The sequence below is a fragment of the Dipodomys merriami genome, unplaced genomic scaffold, assembly GCF_024711535.1.
Source record: "Dipodomys merriami isolate MVZ:Mamm:240054 unplaced genomic scaffold, mDipMer1.0.p SCAF_7, whole genome shotgun sequence".
NCBI classification, from domain to species: Eukaryota; Metazoa; Chordata; class Mammalia; order Rodentia; family Heteromyidae; genus Dipodomys; species Dipodomys merriami.
The window spans coordinates 67203386-67221995 of NW_027206290.1; the positions used below are offsets into that span (position 1 = coordinate 67203386).

Consider the following 18610-nt stretch of genomic DNA (forward strand, 5'->3'; position numbering starts at 1 on the left):
TACTTCCTTAGCCTTGCATTTTGCCCAATCCACATTCGACAGATTGAAGAGGTTGTCAAGCTCCAACTCACCTTAAACTCCTCTTCTAATCCATTGTTGCTGGTCCCAGGGATTTTGTTGTAAATTTTCTGCAGGTGGGTTTCTAGAGAGGTCACTTCCAGTTCTGTATCCCCATAGAGATAATGCTCTAGTAGGGCTTGGTATATGAAAACATATTGCATCTGAAACATGGATGAGATGAAGTTCTCAGGTACATGTAACAGTCCTTGTTGGCACCAGATCACCCCTCCACCCCCTTTCATTTCTGACAACTACTTCTTTGGTCCCAAAAGGAATAAAATGATTCATTCTAATTGCCCAACACAGTGAAGTAGGACTTGAAATGTATGCATTTGTCTAGAGGTAGGCTCTTGGTCTGTCTCAGGGGTGCTGATAGATTGTAGGTTTTCAGGGGCTGTCAGAAGCTGAAGATGTACAAAGCCTGTGAGGTCCTAGCCTCCAGGCAGCCAACCTCCCTGTACTGTGCCCTGACCACAGCACAGAGTCATCTCACTTCTGCTCGCGGAGGTAGGCTTTGGTACACTTGCTTTCCTCAGGGATTGTTTCCTTATCATTAAGTCTGGTGGAATTGACAGCTGCTTTCCTGACTCCCACAGTCATGAAGTCACAACCTGCTCTGTGCGTCATTTACATATATATTTTATAAGGGTCCTTAATCACAATGGATTCTGATAATTTACAACAGCCTAGGAAACTGTCAGTGGTAATGGGGAAACTTTTGATCTCAGACAGAGTTAGGCATGGCTGTTATTATTATACTCAGCCAGATAAAAGTGAAAGTCAGAGAACTTAAATGGCCTGGAGGTGAGCAAATGTTTGGTATTGGAATGCCACCTTTTGTCCCCTCTCATCCCAAGACCACTTACGTCTGTTTGCACCATCTGGCAGCGCTGGGCTCTAATTCGACTCACAAAACCATAGACATCCACCTTCCGCTCTGTGTGCATCATGTCCAGCATGGCATCAATGACAACAAAGGTACCTGTGCGCCCTACACCTGCACTGTAGCCAAAGAGTGAAGGGTTATGTAACGGCCAGTATGACTTGTGACAGTGGACAGGAAAGGGCACCACAGGTTTGGACTCTTTTTCCAGGGTTTTACTCTAATTGCAAATGCAGCAGAATGAGTGGTCTGGAACCAACAACTCCAATCTTTTGGGCACTCCTGACCTCTATCAGGACTAGGTATTCTGAAGGAAGCAAGAATACTTGGCTAGCATTCAATGTAGCCACTTGGCTTTATAGCAAGCTTCTGCCCTCCTGGCCTTGGAGGACTGCCTTTTCTTCGCTTTCCTCAAGTCATACACTTCATTCTACAAGAGAACTTCAGAATCTCTGGGTCTACTGCCCTGGGGCTTAATCATGCATCTGCTTTAAGAAGCCCTGTGATGTCCCCCTGCTTTGGCCAAGGGGGCAGAAAGTGGGAATTCAGGGTCAAACTACACTAACCTGCAGTGAACCACGATGGCCCCTGCATACTGAGGGTTACAGGCCTTCACCTTCTTGAGGAACTTGAGCATGCCAATTGGGGTGAAAGGAACCCCAAAATCTGGCCAGCTGGTAAAGTGGAACTGAGTGATGAGGCGTTGTGGTTTTCTGTTGGTCACGTCGCCTACCTGTGAAGTGAGGAGATGCATATTTACCCTGTTACCCAGGGGTGGACAGCAGAGGGAGGATACAATAAAATGAACAAGTTTTGATAATGGACAGAAGCTCTTTTTGGTAATTGCATGAGTTAGGTACAGCTATTACTATTATACTCAGCCAGATAAAGGTCAAAGTCAGAGAACTTAAATGACCCATTCAGGCCCCAGAACTAATAAATGGTAGGCCAGAGCTAAAATTCAGGACTTCAACTCTTGGTAAGTCTCCTTTCCACAGCTCCTTTGTGCAAAGGCTTCAGACCAGGTCCACTATATCTTTGCTCTTAGGAGCCTTCGAAGCAGGAAAATAGAGGGGAGCCCAGCACTCAGGAATCTGCCCTATACCCCAATGTTCCCTGTTTATATGGCCTGCACAACTAAGGGTAATCAAACTCCACATGTATTTTTCTTCCAAATCATGACACTGTTGCTCCCTTAGCTTTAACAGAGAAGTTGCAAATACATGGCACTTAGCAATTCCTGAGCACCTAGATCAAGACTGGGGATGACCTGGCTATTCCCATCCTTTACTGGTCAGCAGATCTTAAACAAGAACCAGGAGAGGGAGGAAGCAGTCAGTACCTGCTGAATGCAGAACTTTCGTACTGTATAGTCTACCAGGACAGTGACATCTTCTACAGACACACGAATATTCCCATAGGTCCAACAGCCTTGGTCTGGCCAGTACTGGGCGCATTTACACTGGAAAAAAACAGACATACATTCTGACACCCATTTTACTTATAATATCCCAGTGCAGTCTCTTGGGTAAGCCTGTCTGAATGCCTGAGACCAGTAGCCTACTATGAGGAGACTACCATGATGGGTTATTGCAGACTATAAACATAAGTCCTTCTGTTATCTAGGCCTTAGACAGCTTCTAAGAGCCAGAGGTCAGGTTGAAGGAAAATAGTCATCCTTAAGACTGTTATGAATGGGATTCCTCACTGGGGGTTGATCCAGGACTCATCAGACTGGCACTAGTTACGGCTGTGGCTCAGTGACAGAGCTGGCCAGGCCAGGAATAGATTTAACAGACACAAAAGAAAAAGGAGCAGTCAAAGCCTGCAGGGTCAGGGTCAATCCTCAGATTCTCCTGTACTCTTGTAGGGTCTCAGTCCCATAAAATTCCTTCTGCTAAGGATATACTGAAGGCCTCAAGGAACTAGAGAAACCAGGTGAGAAAAGCTTTTCCTTGGCTAGTGGCTCAAGTCTTCCCAGTTGTTTTAGAATCAGAGCAAGTTAACTATCAGACATGAGAATGGCATCTAGAGAACTCTGAGACTTCCAGGCCATAGAAAAGTCTGACAGACTTATTAGCCTTTTTCTGTTGGTATGATCTATTGGCACAACAGCCACAAAAAGCCATGTTCAAACTCAGAGCTACAGCAGGGCACACCCCGTTGGCTACATCTATACCACAAGACTTGCAACTTGCTATCTCATTTCTCCACTTACCTCCTTTCTCTCCTTCAGGTTGGTCACCATAACAATGGTGGCTGTATTTTGTTCCCAGATCATCCTCCAGAAATCATTCACTGTTTCTTCCTTTGGTCCTAAAGAAGCCAATAGCAAAGATGAGAACACACATTAAATGGAAGATAGCTGCTAGGAAATTGGGAATACCTATTCTTGACTTTTGGAAGCCTGTGTCCACATGTTCTCAGTGGAATATCCAACCTACCTATCCTTCCATTCACCTACTAACTAAACTTTTCTTTTGTATCCATCACGTATGTGCCAAACATTTCGCTAGGGTTGTGGGTTAAGAAGGCTGCCAAAAAAGAACAGAACACAGTAGTCTCCATGGATAAGATAACTGAGAATGAATATCTACACTATGAGTCCAGACAAGTTAGTGCATATTATGGCATTTGCTTTTTCCCTTCAGTTCCAGAAAGATTGAGCGATCTTTTCAGGCTAGATTAAGAATTTGCCATATAATCTTTTTCTGGAAGCTTCAAAAATAATGCAGCATACAAAGAGAAAGAAATGGGCACTAATAACAGAAATGCTAATGGAATGACCAGAGTGTTGGTAAAGGGAAGTCTTAGGTAAGTTTGCCAGGATAGAGGGCAATAGAGCAATTGTGGAACTGAAGACAAAAAGTCCTAAAAGGATTCTAAGAAAAAAAATTAAACTTGAAAAAAATTAAACTTTATATATATAAAGTGCTTAGAGAAGATACTATCTACTAACGAGTTAAGGAGACAGTCTAGTGATCTATTAAAAAGAAAATTAAGTGACTAGGAAAGCAAGGCACCATTAACTCCTGAAAAAGAGGAAAAACTATATAATAATCACTGTTTTCTGTGCTACACTGTAATATTGATATACTTGTGATGATAGAAATAGCAAATACTATCTGAACTCAGAGTTGAGACGGAATTCTACTGGGAGGTCTCTGACACTTTTTTCTTTTTGTCGGTTATGAGGCTTAAACTCTGGGCCTGGGTGCTATCCCTGAGCTTTTCAGCTCAAGGCTAGTTTTCTCACCACTTGAGCCACAGCACCACTTCTGGTTTTCTGAGTGGTTTATTGGAGATAAGAGTTTCTCTGACTTTCCTGCCCTGGCTGGCTTTGAACTGTGATCCTCAGATCTCAGCCTCCTGAGTGACTAGGATTACAGGTGTGAGCCATGGGCCCGGTTTCCTTGACACATTCATGTGATAGTCTAACTTTTGGTTCTTTTGATGCTTTTCATCATTTATTCCTCTAATTATTCCCTTTGGTAAAAGTAAAAACATTTTAAAAATTGGTGCTAGGTATTTTTCAGTACAGGATATTATAAGTGCTCTTCTACTGAACTATATCCCCATCTCCAAATAAAAGTCTTAGAAAGACAGACAGTGCTCATAACTTAAACTGGAACAATACAAATATTAGCGTGGTCCCCAAGTAATGAGAACTTGCATATTTGTGAAATGCTCCATATGAGAAGAAAAACATGAAAGAAAAACAATAATGAAAAAGGAGGGACTGGGAAGGTGGCTCAGTGGTAGAGTGCTTGCCTTGCGTGCATGAGGCCCTCAGTTCGATTCCTCAGCACTACATAAGCAGAAAAAGCTGGAAGTGGGGCTGAGGCTCAAGTGGTAGAGTGCTAGTCTACAGTTGAAGAGCTGAGGGACAGTGCACAGGCCCAGAGTTCAGGCCCCACGACTGACAAAAAAAAGAAAGAAAGAAAGAAAAAGGAATACACCAGAAATATTTATAGGGCCCAAATACACATTTCAGGCATGAGGACCATGTTCTGGAGAAGGTGGTATTTGGAAGGTATCATGGGTCTCAAGTAGATGGGAGCTTAGAAGGGAGCAAGAGAGAGGAGAGGCAAGTGTGTGTGTTGGGCAGAACATGGGGCAGTGGGGGGAATAGCACCAAGAAAAAGGACATGTCTAGGGCCTATAAGGAGTTCCTCAAGGTCAGTATAGACTGCAGGCAGTGGTAGAAGATAAAGCAGAAAGATTCCATAATTGGAAGGAGTAGAGGTACCAGCCTCCAACAGGGTAGAGGCTGGGCTAAGCAAGGATGCTCCTAGCAAGAAGGGTAAATACTTACAAGATTTTCAGGAAAGCCCTGACTAAAGTTTTGCTTTGAGAAAAGCCAGTAGGAATGAAGAGTGCAAAGCTGAGGCACAAAGGCACAAGTCAGCAGACTATTGCATGGTGCTGGAAGAAAAGGGAACAAGAAAGCATACTACTGAATCTGGTTTGCTAATTAGGTGGCTACATTGTAGTCTTCCTGGTAGCCAAAGAATATAAGATAAAATGTTGTTTTGGAGCTAAGTAAGTTTTACCTTAGTTTCTGATACTCAATCTAAACAGTCTTGTATTATCCAGATAGAGGTACACAAAATGGTCTGAAAATGTGGCTCAGGAGCTCAAGAGAGGCAGCAGCCAGTCAAACAGAAGAAGGCACATAAGCCTATCAAAGAACACAAGAGGAAAAAGGTTTAAGAATGCTGAGGATACTGAGTGTTATTCAAGTTTAGCTGGTATAAAAAGCCTAGGAATAGGGCTGAGAATGTGGCTTAGTGGTAGAGTGCTAACCTTAAGCAAAAGAAGCTCAGGGGCAGTGTCCAGGCCCTGTGTTCAAGTCCCAAGACTGAAAAAAAAAAGTCTAGGAAGGAAACCAGGAAAGCATAGATGGGGAACAGAATTGACCAGGAAAGACAGACATGATCACCTCTGTATTAGATGAGAAGGGTTTTATTCCTTTCATATCTCCATTATTAAGTCCAGAACCTGGCCCATAGTAGATGGTTAATATATATTTGGTAAATAATTTAATAATAAATTAGCATCAGGGAACAATAACATTATGAAATTTCTTCAGCTGCTGAAAACATCAAAACATCTTTGCTAGGGTCTCTGAAAACATCTCACCAGAATGTCAGGTTATATGTGGGGCTGAGATGTAGATCAGTGGCAAAGCACTTGCCTAGTAAGTGCAATGTTCTGGGTTTGATCCCCAGTACCAAAGAGAAAAGACAAAAAGAAAATACAGTTAAATAAAAGAAAAGAAAAGAATATCAGGTTGTGGGAATAGATGCAGAGTGTTTATAGGGTCATGGAACAGAGCCCTCCTCTGAGGGACCCTCCACTACCTATCTGTGAATAATAGTGGAGTTCAGGTCTATGATTTTTTTTTTTTTTGGTCAGTTGTGGGGCTTGAATTCTGCACCTGAGCGCTGTCCCTGAACTCTTTCACTCAAGGCTAGTGCTCTACCACTTGAGCCTCAGAACCACTTCTGGTTTTCTGGTTGTTAACTAGAAATAATCTCATGGACTTTCTTGCCTGGGTTGGCTTTGAGCCTTGATCCTCAGATCTCAACCTCCTGAGTAGCTAGGATTATTGGTGTGAGCCACTGGCGCTGGCTCCAGACCTATGATTTAAAATAACCAGTCTGGATCAGTGAGGTTGCTGATACTCTGTGTAGACTGATTCCAAACTGAAACGCTAAGTAGTGTGGCTAGAATCTAAGGTTAACTGATAAGGCCAGAAGGTCTCATCTGATTGTGATTGTGATTGTGATTGTGATTGTGATTGTGTGTGTGTGTGTGTAGGCTTCTGCAGTCTTTTAAATACACATATACAAAACAAGTACTTTCAAAGGGCCTTGGATATTAAATCATGAAGATGAAATTCTCTTCAATGTAAACTTGTAAGGCAGATTATATTTCTTTTAGATGATAATTATAGAAAACTTACTGTATTCTCATTAATCCATTTAGTATTTGAGGAAAAAAAAACCTGAACCCACTATAGGATCATGGCTAATCCTAAAATGTTAGCATTACTTTACCTTGTGCAGCAATAAATTTGTTCTTTTCTTGGTAGCCCTGGGGAAAGGGATAAGGGATAAAAAAGAAAAGTGAAAACCAAAAGTCAGTAGGAATGAAATTTGCAGTCTGACTCTCAACCAGTTTACAAGTCTCCCTGGTGAAAAAGTCCAGGCAGTAAACAAAAGCTTCCATTCCAGGAACTCCCAAAGAGCTAGCTTTGGAAACAAAACTCAAAGATTACAAAAACTCAAGTGGTCTAGGCAGTCTTCTTAAAGTGAACTGGTGAATACTAGTGTAAGAATAGCCACCAGTTGTTTAAAGATACAGGTGGACCAGTTGCAACAATGAGAAGTACAAGTTGTCATGTCCAAAACGAGCTTTACAATGTTGGTGGGGGGGGGGGAAGGGGGGGAAGGAGAAAGATTGGGATTGGGGGGGAGGGGGGAGGCTGGGAAGGGATGTGAAGGGTAAACAAAAGGAGGAGGCTGCAATGCTTGGTAAGAAATGTACGCATTATCCTGCCCATGTAACTGTAACCCCTCTGTACAGTATCTTCACAAAAAAAAAAAAAAGAATAGCCAAATACCAACTCCTAGGCTACACCATGTGTTTGATGCTTTATAAACATTTGACAATGTAGGTTTTAATGTTAATAGGGAAGAGCTTCAAGACAGAAACATCAGAGGTACTTCCAGGGATGAAGCTGGGAAGGACAGTGGGAAGGACAAAGGACTGCTTTCTTGAGAATTCTTTACCAGGTGCAGACCATTTTTGGGGACAGCCAATGTTGACAATGAACTTCTCCATTACAGATGGTGGGCAACTTGAAACCAAGGGGCTTAGGGTTCCTACAAGTCTTTGAAAAACTAACAACAGACAGTAATTTTCTTTTCCATTCTTTGTTGTTCAAGCTGAATGTCTTCTCAATCTAATTGTTTAAATGTAGTGTTTACTTCAGAAGTCTTAGGAAAGTGAAAAGTCACCAGATTTAAGGATCATGGGTCACCCTGTGGCCCTCTCAATATAGCAGTTAACACAGGCAATGACAGAGGATGCTCAGATGGGACACTAGGTTGCACCAAGCTGATGATGTCAAATACAGTTAAGGTAGTGGTCAAATAAAAGCAGGGACCTAAGTCTGAAGTAATTTCCTATTCTAGTTCAAACAAGAGCAGAGCAGAGTTGTTTAAGTTTTAAGCTTGTAATTAAAACTGATAAACTCTTAAGGATATATTAAGACTAGGCTAAACGCTTCCTTGCCAATTGTGTAATGGCTCTGCTTTGCCTCCTTCTGTCACCAGTCAAACTGGCCTACCTTTTTGTTCCCTAAGCTACAGAACCCATGCATGCCCTCTGCTTGTTATCCCTCCACAGTGTCTGGGACCACCTCCCTTCCAGCAGGCTTAGTTTATACTAGACATGACTAACTGGACTTGGAATCAGATATTGTTCTGTTCTCCCTTGATTTTACTATTATTTTGTATAATTTTACTATTAAGTTATTTGAAAAAAGCTCAGTAAAGGGTTCACTAACTCAGAGAAAAACATTTAGATTCAGATTCCATTTGGATTTTTATATGGGTAGTGAGAATGATGACAAAAATGACTCATTTTAAACTACATGATTGATTTTGTTTTTTAAAAAGAGGTTAGTTGGGCTGATATCACATAAACAGAAAAGACTGGAAGTAGAGCTGTGGCTCAAGTGGTAGAGTGCTAGCCTTGAGCAGAAAGAAGCTCAAGGACAGAGCCTAGGCCCTGAGTTCAAGCACCAGGACTGTCAAAAAACAGGTCACTTAAAAAATTTTTAAGTCTGGGGGACTGGGAAGATGGCTCAGTGGTAGAGTGCTTGCCTTGCATGCATGAGGCCCTGGGTTCAATCCCTCAGCACATTAACCAGAAAAAGCCAGAGGTGTGGCTGTGACTCAAGTAATAGAATGCTAGCCTTGAGCTGAAGAGCTCAGGGACAGTGCCCAGGCCCAGAATTCAGGCCCCACGACTGACCAACTCCCCCCCTCTCCCCCCCCACACACAAAAAATTAAGTTTCTTAGAAGAAACTTCAGATGTCAAATATCCCTCCTAATATACATTTGGAAGGAAGTTAACAGATGGTAGTCAAGGTCATGCACAAGGATAACAGAAAAGCATGGGTTCCTTACATTGATGAATGAAGCATTGATGTAATCAGAATCTGGAACTCCTTCAACAGGTGTCAGGTGGACTCTAGAGTGGTCATCTAGAAAAAAAAATCAGCAATTAATACTTCACTAAATACAATTTGATTTCTTCCTGTTCTTGATGTAACTAGGCCAGTGAAGTCATCTGGACCTATGTGGACTGAGACACATGTTCATAAAGAAGTCACTCCAAAACTTTTTTTCTTTTTCTTATTCTGCTTGAACTCAGGGCTCCATGCTTGTTAGGCACTCTACTAGTTGAACCACACTTTTAACCCTTTCTGTTTTAATTTTTTTTTTTTTTTTTTGCCAGTCTTGGAGCTTGAACTCAGGGCTTTGGACTCTGTCACTGAGCCTCTGTGGGCTGATGGCTAGCACTCTACCACTTGAGCCACAGCGCCACTTCCAGCCTTTTCTGTATATGTGGTACTGAGGAATTGAACCTGGGGCTTCATGCATGCTAGGGCAAGCACTCTATCACTGAGCCACATTCCCAGCTTCTGCTTTAATTATTTTTGAATTAGAGTCTCATGTTTTTGTCCAGGTTGGCAAGCATCATGATCTTCCTATTTACCACGTCTTATATGTTGACAGATGTGTGCCACCAAATCCAGCTTTATTGGTAGCGATGGAGTCTTGCTAAGTATTTTCCAGGGCTGGCCTCAAACTATGAACTCCACCTCCTGAGTAGTTGGTTTGTTATTTTTTGTTGGCTGTGGGGCTTGAACTCGGCCTGGGTGCTGTCCTTGACCTCTTTTGCTCAAGGCTAGTGCTCTACCACTCTGAGCCACATAGCTCCACCTCTGGTTTTTTGAGCAGTTAGTTGGAGATAAGAGTCTCACAGAGACCTTTCTGCCCAGGCTGGCTTTGAACTGTGATCCTCAGATATCAGCTTCCTGAGTAGCCAGAATTACAGGTATGAGCCACTGGCACCTGGCAACCTCCTAAGTAGTTGCGATTACAACCATTATATCTGTTTTCTCACTCACACACACACACACACACGCACGCACGCACGCACGCACGCACGCACGCACGCGCACAACCAGTCATGGGGCATGAACTCAGGGCCTGGGCACTGATCCTGAGCTTCTTTTGCCCATGGCTAGCACTTTACCACTTGAGCCACGGTGCCACTTATTTATTTATTTTTTTTCTGTTTATGTGGTATGCGGTACTGAGGAATCAAACCCAGGGCTTCATGCATGCTAGGCAAGTGCTCTACTACTAAGCCACATTCCTAGCCTCAATATATATATATATATTTTGTCAGTCCTGGGGCTTGAACTCTGGATTCTATCCTTCAGCTCTTCAGCTCAAGGTGAGTACTCTACCACTTGAGCCATAGCACCACTTCCGGTTTTCTGATGGTTTATTAAAAATAAGAGTCTCACAGACTTTCCTGCCTGGGCTGGCTTTGAACCGTGATCCTCAGATCTCAGCCTCCTGAGTAGCTAGGATTACTTGCGTGAGCCACCATGCTTGGCATCCCAATATTGTTTTTAACACTCAAAATTTGAAAAACATTTCTACCACAAGGGAATAATATATCCAAAGTACAGAATACTAAACAGTTGATAAAAAGGAAAAATTACCAGTTGCCAGGCTAATGCCTATAATTCTAGCTACTCAGGAGGCTGAGATTGAGGATCTTGATTTGAAACCTGACTAGTTAGGAAAAATCTGAGAGATTCTAATCTCCAATTTATTACCAAAAAACCCAAAAGTAGTCGTGTGGCTCAAGTAGTCAAGTGGTAGACTTTACAAGAGATGTTAAGAGAGGGGCTGGGAAGGTGGCTCAGTGGTAAAGCACTTGCCTTGCATGCATGAGGCCCTGGGTTCGATTCCTTAGCACCACATAAGCAAAAACAAAAAGCTGGAAGTGGGGCTGTGGCTCAAGTGGTAGAGCGCTAGCCTTGAGCTGAAGAGCTGAGGGACAGCGCCCAGGCCCAGAGTTCAGGCCCCATGACCGGACCCAAAAAACAAACAAAAAAGAGAGCTAAGAGACAGTGCCCAAGCCCCGAGTTCAAGCCCCAGTAATGGCACAAAAGAAAAAAAAGAAAAATATTTCTTGATAGACAAATGGACAATAATGTTAAAAAAGGCAGAACAATGTGTACAATATACCAACTGTATTTAAAACTATGTAATAAATATACACTCATCTATGTATGCAAATAGGAAGGGCCTAGTAGAATAATCTCTACTTTTCTGGTCCCATATCTCACCAATAAAAATTTGAGCAGGACCCAGCATTAGTGAATTATGCCTGTAATCCTAGCTACTCAGGAGGCTGAGGTCTGAGGATTATGGTTTGAAGCCAGTCTAGGCAGGAAAGTCTGTGAGACTTTTATCTATACTTATCTACTCAAAAAAGCTGGAAGTTGGGAATGTGGTTTAGTGGTAAAGTGCTTGCCTAGCATACATGAAGCCCTGGGTTTGATTCCTCAGTACCACATAAACAGAGAAAGCACCAGGTGCTGGTGGCTCATGCCTGTAATCCTAGCTACTAAGGAGGCTGAGACCTGAGGATGACAGTTCAAAGCCAGCCTGGGCAGGAAAGGCTGTGAAGCTCTTATCTCCAATAATCCACCAGAAAACTGGAAGTGGTATCGTGGCTCAAGTGGTAGAGCGTTAGCCTTGAGCTGAAGAATGTAGGGACAGGGCTCAGGGCCAGAGTTCAAGCCCCATGACTGACAATAAACAAACAAACAAAGCCAGCCAGGGCAGGAAAGTCCATGCGACTCTTATCTCCAACAAACCACTGAGAAAACTGGAAGTGGTGCTGTGGCTCAAGTGGCAGAGTGCTAGCCTTGAGCTGAAGAACTGAGGGACAGGGTCCAGGCCCAGAAGAGTTCAAGCCCCACATGGACAAAAAAAAAAAAAAAGAGTTTTCAACAGCCAATAAAAATAAAGTTCAAGCCAGATGCTGGTGGCCTGTAGTCTTAGCTATTCAGGAGGCTGAGATGTGAGGGTTGTGCCAGCCAGGGCAGGAAAGCCTGTGAGACTCATCTTCAATGAACTACTAGAAAACCCAAAGTGGAGCTGTGGCTCAAAGTGGTGGAATACTAGCCTTGAGTAGAAGAGCTCAGAGGCAGTAGCCAGGCCCTGGGTTCAAGCTCAATGACTGACTTCCCCCGCCCCCCCCCCCCCAAATAGTTTAAATATCTTTCTCTCATACCCCGTTGGATTAGGCACATCCTATCTGGAGATGTGCCTAATACCTAGCCAAATACCTGTTAGATAAGAACAACTGATTAGCAGTGACTAACTCTGGGAAAATTAATTCAGTGTTTGAAGAAAACTCTGTACTGGAATTTCTTCCAATGAGCACTACAGGCTGGGAAGGTGGCTCAGTGGTAGAGTGCTTGCCTTGCATGCATGAGGCTCTGGGTTCGATTCCTCTAGCAACATATAAGCAGAAAAAGCCGTAAGTGGTGCTGTGGATCAAGTGGTAGAGTGCTAGCCTTGAGCTGAAGAGCTGAGGGGCAGTGCCCAGGCCCAAAGTTCAGGCCCCACGACCAACATAAAAACAACAACAACAAAAACTACACTCATATCCTCTTGTATCCTATGAAGTTATCTTTCTTGGACTCTAGAAACTTTAGGCCTGCAACAGAAATCCTGATCAACTGTCTCAATTGTCTCTATGGGATTTCCAGGGTACTCTAACCTGAGGACTGACCCTATTCTGGCTACAGGCTTCTTGTGACCAACTGCAAGATTCTTTCCATCTTCAGAAAATCTGTCAACAGGTATAATTTGAGGTTATAGTCCAGGAAATTCTACAAAACACTCACAAGGCAAGATGTTTACATATCGATTTTTTTCCTTGTTTTCTTCCTTGGAGGCAGCTTCACAAGTGGCTTGGATTGGACAAGCAGGAAGAGCCTGAAAGGTTAAAAAAATCAGAGGAGTTATTAATGGGAATAAACAACAAACATGCAGCCTGCTTCATCAAACCTACCTTCCTGTGTGGGGTACAGATTCAAGTAAACACTTTGTATCTTTCCCCAATAGCTCAAGATCCTTAGAGTTTAAAGTCAAGAATCTCCAGGAGCAGAATGTGTGCTCTTTACATAATTACTATATGGTCAGGGGCTTGGAACTACGCTAGGTTAAAATGGATATCCCAATCCTGTTGGGTGCTGGTGGCTCCTATGAGTAATCCTGGCTACTCAAGAAGCTGAGATCTAAGGATCATGGTTCAAAACTGGCCTTGGCAGAAAAGTCTAAGACTCTTATGGCCAAATAATCAGCAAAAAGCTGGAAGTGGAGCTCAATGGTAGAGCACAAGCCAAGAGCATGAGTTCAAGTCCTAGTACTGGCAACACACACACACACACACACACACACACACACACACACACAAACAACAACAACAACAACAACAACAAAAGTATTTCTGGGGTGCCATTTACTCATAGTAATCATTGTGAAGATGAGATGTGCTGCCCCTCAGAGTAAAACCACGTAGGAGGGATCTAAATAGTCAATTTATATTCTCATTAGGAGTCTGACAGAGGCAGAGCACCCTAGCCTGGAACAGTATGTGTCAAGGAAGCAGGACTGGTGGATGGAAGGGGGACTGCCACACAGGTACTGCAGCTGGGAAGAAGGGGCACTGGATATTGAGTGGGTAGCAGTTTTAGAGTAAATCTAACTGGGCTAGCACAGGGAGGTAAGTGGAGAAGCATGAAATATTTTGAGAAGAGAGAGGCAAGTTGTGTGAACTTGAGCGATATATCTGTTAAAAAAACTTTCTATACCTACACTTTCTCATCTGTAACAATGGAACCAATACCTGCCACTCAATAAGTAAATGTTATATTCTTAATAAGCATTAAAAGGGCACAAAATAAGCATTCAATAAGTGAGTTTGATGAAAGTGGGAAGCTAAATTTTATTTGAACTGTTCTGATCTTCCACATATTCAAAACTAGAAAACAAAAGGGAAATAGATTAAAATTCTAGCCTGGACATGCTTTCAGGTAACTGATTTGGTAATATGTCTTATGGGCTTTAAAAAGTCATACTTTTTGACCTAACAAATCCACTCCTGATAATGTACTATAAAGGAAATAAAATGTTCAACTCATTTACTTTATCATTATTTAGAATGAGAACCACCTCAGTATTTGGCAATAGGTAAAAAGTTAAGTACATTCATGTGTTACTTTTCATTATCTCAAATAAAAGACTAGGTACAAGGTTAACAGTGGTGAACCAAACATGCACATAGTTCTTACACTCATGCAAATGTGGGTCAAAGTCAGACATAAAATAACTAAAACAAATATATAACCACGTATCATGACAAATGCAATGAAAGAAAAGAAAATGTTCTTGGAGTATCAGAAAGAACCAAATTTACATCGAGGGTAGGGATCTATTAGGAAGATGAATGTGCAAGATAGTATTCTAGGCCTAGGTTACAGAATCTGTGATGACCAAGAAGCAGAAGGCTCTATTGTATGAGAACCTGAAAGGTCTGTGGGTGTGTCACACACAAGGAGAGGTTGGTAGGATAGCAGGAAGTGGGAAGACAAGAGCTTGAAAAGATCAGACTATTCATTTCCATTGTGTAGGGATTTTGGTAGGTGAAAAAAACCCCCACCAAATGTTTGAAAAATATTATTTGATTTACATGATAAAGAACAACTCTGGTTATTTGGAAAATAAGACAAGAATGGCAAGAGCTAAATTATGGAGTGGAAACAGAAAGGTGATGGTAAAAGGACAATGGATGCATTTGAAGTAAATTATAAATCTACTGGATTTAAAGATGAATGGAAAGAGAAATGGGTTAGGGAGAGAAAGAAGATGGCTCTTAGATAAAGGAAATGCCAGTCCAATAGGAACTACTTTTATCAGCTGGAAGCAGTGCCTTAAGAAGAGAACAAATATATTTCTTGAGAACCAGAATGGTATTGGTAAGAGAAATTAAATTAAAACACTTGAAGTGGAATTAGGGTCTCACTGTCCATCTGCCTTTACCTACTCAAGAGATTTTTCCTTCCAGAGTTAAAACCTTGGAGGGTCTATATTTTATTAAGGACAGTTATCTTTTGACTTTATGCTTATTAGTATATAAGGGAGAGAAGGAAAGAGTCTCCTCCCCCCTCCTCTTCCTCCTCCTCCTTCTCTTCCCTCTCTCCCTCCTTCTCTCCTTTCCTCTCTCTCCCCACCCCACCTCAGGTGCTGAACTCTTATTTGGAACAGAAACCATATTTAAGACTGGAATTTTCCAATTCACTCACGCTTTGCCTTCTCTTCCTTCACACAGGCTAGTTTTCCACAGGTTTCCATTCTGACACAGGGAAGGATAAACCATCCCTTCTCTACAATTTCTTTTCTTTTTGGTTGGTTATAGGGCTTGAACTTTGTCCCTGAGCTTTTATTCAAGGCTTGTTATTCTACCACTTTGAGCCAGAGTGCCACTTCTGGTTTTCTGGTGGCTAACAGACTTTCCTGCCCCAGCTGGCTTTGAACCATGATAATCGGATCTCAGCTTCCTGAGTAGCTAGGATTACATGTGTGAGCCACCAGGGCCCAGCCCTTCTCTACAATTTAACAATTCCTGTACATCCCTATCTAAAGTGATGTAGAAAAGAGATAGTGACATGAAGACTCTTGAAGGCACTCTTTAGTATAGAAAGGTCAGAAATAACAATGACTACTACCTCATATGGTCATATAAACATCTTATCCTTCCCTTCCCAACAGTCATAATGAAGATAAACACTATCCCAGTGGGCTAAGGCTCCTAAAAGAAAAGTTTGAAAGAAATCTCAGTTATTGTTTATTGGGAAACAAGAAAAGACTTTTGTTGGAGAATACAGAAATAGACTCAAAGGTTTAGACTAAAAAGTCTAAGTCTGGGATGAAAATCTAGCCCAAGAGCCAGAAGAGCAGACTAGATGATATAACATTCTCTAAAACCAGTAGATGGCACCAAAAAACCATTTAATGTCTCACTCAAGCCTTGAGAAAGAAGGCTAATAATTTCAGCATTAAAAAACAATCAACCAATCAAACAACAATAAAAAATATCAGCCAGGCACAGGTAGCTCGTGCCTGTAATCCTTGCTACTCAGGAAATAGACCTGAGGATCATGGCTCAAAGCCAGACAGGGTAGGAAAATCTGTGAGACTCTTATCTCCAATTACCAAGAAAAGCCAGAAGGTGAGTTATGGCTCAAGTGGTAGTGCTAGCCTTGAACACAAAAGCTTAGGACAGCACCCAGGCTCTGAGCTTAAGCCTCTTATGCCAATACTAGGGCCTGGGTACTGTCACTTAGCTTTCATTCAAAGCCAGCACATTATTATTATTTTTTGGGTCCAGTTGTGGGGCCTGAACTCTGGGCCTGGGCGCTGTTCCTCAGCTCTTGGGCTCAAGGCTAGCGCTCTACCACTTGAGCCACAGCGCCACTTCTGGCTTTTTTCTTTTTGCTTATGTGGTGCTGAGGAATCGAACCCAGGGCCTCAGGCATGCAAGGCAAGCGCTCTACCACTGAGCCACCTTCCCAGCCCATGCCAGTACATTATTATTTTAGCCAAATAGCTTCACTTCAGGCTTTTTGATGATTAATTGGAAATAAGAGTCTCACAGACTTGGCTCAACTGAATCATGATTCTCAGATCAGCCTCCTGAGTAGTTATGATTATTGGCATAAGCCACTGGTATCACACAATTTTTTTTAAAGTTCTTCAAATTTATTAAAAAAAATTATATCCATCATTCAATTTAACTTAGAAGTTCTCTTTGGACTCATCTACCCTGCTGATATCTTTCTTACCCTCTCACAGTAAACTTGGAACTTTTTCATTCCCTTTATTTTAATCCCATATAATTTTGTTATTATTCAGTCTATTTTTGTGATAAAAATGGAATCATAATGAAGGAGTAACTAACATTCGTTTCTTTTAATATATTTTTATTGTGAAAATACTGTACAGAGGGGTCACAATTACGTGGGTAAGATAATGAGCACATTTCTTATCAAGCATTGTAGCCTCCTGTTTTAACATTATTTTCTTAAGGATTATCCAGGTTGTGTATAACTGACACATCTCTTTACTGTTTAGTGTTCCAATTTGAGATCAATTAAGTATTGTTTTTCTCATTCTACTCCTGATACTCATTGCTTAGTTAACTATCCCGCTGCAAGTATGAATTTGCATGTGTGTTTCATGCATATGTATACAAATTCCAGGTATAAGCATGTTTAAGCTTACCAGATGAGGGCAAATTGTTTTCAGTGTAGTTGTACTAATTTATACTACTACTACTACCAATGTAAAATGTTCCACTTGTTCTGTATCCTAATCTGCTGTCAGATTTTAATTAAATTTCTACTTAAGCTGATATTTAATGAAGTTCACCATCTTTTACAATTTACTAAGTCTACAGTGTTTTCCTCAATGTTCTAGTGGATTATTTTTTCTTTCTTCCTTTCCTCCTTCCTTCCTTCCTTCCTTCCTTCTTTCCTTCCTTCCTTCCTTCCTTCCTTCCTTCCTTCCTTCCTTCCTTCCTTCCTTCCTTCCTTCCTTCCTTCCTTCCTCTCTCTCTCTTTTTGCCAGTCGTGGGGCCTGAACTCTGGACCTGGGCACTGTCCCTCAGCTCTTCAGCTCAAGGGTAGCACTCTACCACTTGAACAACAGCACCACTTCTAGCTTTTTCTGTTTATGTGGTACTGAGGAATCAAACCCAGGGCCTCATGCATGCAAGGCAAGCACTCTACCATTAAGCCAGCTTCCCAGCCCATCTAGTGGATTGTTTTCTTATTAATCTGTTTTTTCTTGAGGTTTGAACTCAGACCTCACACTCTTGGTTTGGCTTTTTCTGCTAAGTCTGGTGCTCTATCACTTGAGCCATACCTTTATTTCCAGTTTTTTGCTTGCTCATTAAAGAGTCTCTTGGATTTGTTTTCCCAGGCTGGCTTTGAACCATGATCCTCAGATCTCAGCCTCTTGAGTAGCTAGGATCATAGGCATGAGCCATTCATGCCTGGCCAATTAGTTTTTTTTATACAGTCTGGTTTTCTTTATCTGTTATTTTTGTTAGAAAACTATCTTCCTAAGTTTGTGGCTTGTCCTTTCATTTTCCTTTTCAGTATTTATGTATGAGCAGAATCTATGTGTTCTAATGTAGTTAATCCATTTTAAGTCTTTCTTTAAAATTTTAAGAATTTATTTTATATTGTTAGGTTACAAGTATATGTTCCTACACTATTGTCTTTATAATTTATAGTCTTGTCCTTTAAATTTCATCCTATGTCACCTGGATTGATGTTTTTGTCTGGTATGGGAAAAACATGCCATTTCATTTGCTCCCAGAGGGATGCCTGGTTATCCAGAACTATTTCTTGTAAAAGCCATCCTTTCCCCAACCAAAATGGCAACAGCATTTCTGTCACAAATAGATTTCTGGATTTACTTGTGGGC

General features: G+C 41.8%; 1 protein-coding gene across 2 annotated transcripts in view; it reads right to left on the reverse strand.

The window, feature by feature from the left end:
* Ptpra (protein tyrosine phosphatase receptor type A) overlaps nt 1-18610 on the reverse strand; it is a 121122-nt gene that overhangs the window by 11876 nt on the left and 90636 nt on the right. For both annotated transcript variants that reach the window (XM_070006895.1, XM_070006896.1), the window contains 8 exons: nt 12964-13054; nt 9146-9222; nt 7006-7042; nt 3162-3259; nt 2286-2405; nt 1510-1676; nt 927-1062; nt 72-221 (listed from right to left, as the gene is read on the reverse strand). In XM_070006895.1, coding sequence (XP_069862996.1) covers nt 72-221; nt 927-1062; nt 1510-1676; nt 2286-2405; nt 3162-3259; nt 7006-7042; nt 9146-9222; nt 12964-13054 — 876 coding nt within the window. The remainder of the gene's footprint in view (nt 1-71; nt 222-926; nt 1063-1509; nt 1677-2285; nt 2406-3161; nt 3260-7005; nt 7043-9145; nt 9223-12963; nt 13055-18610) is intronic.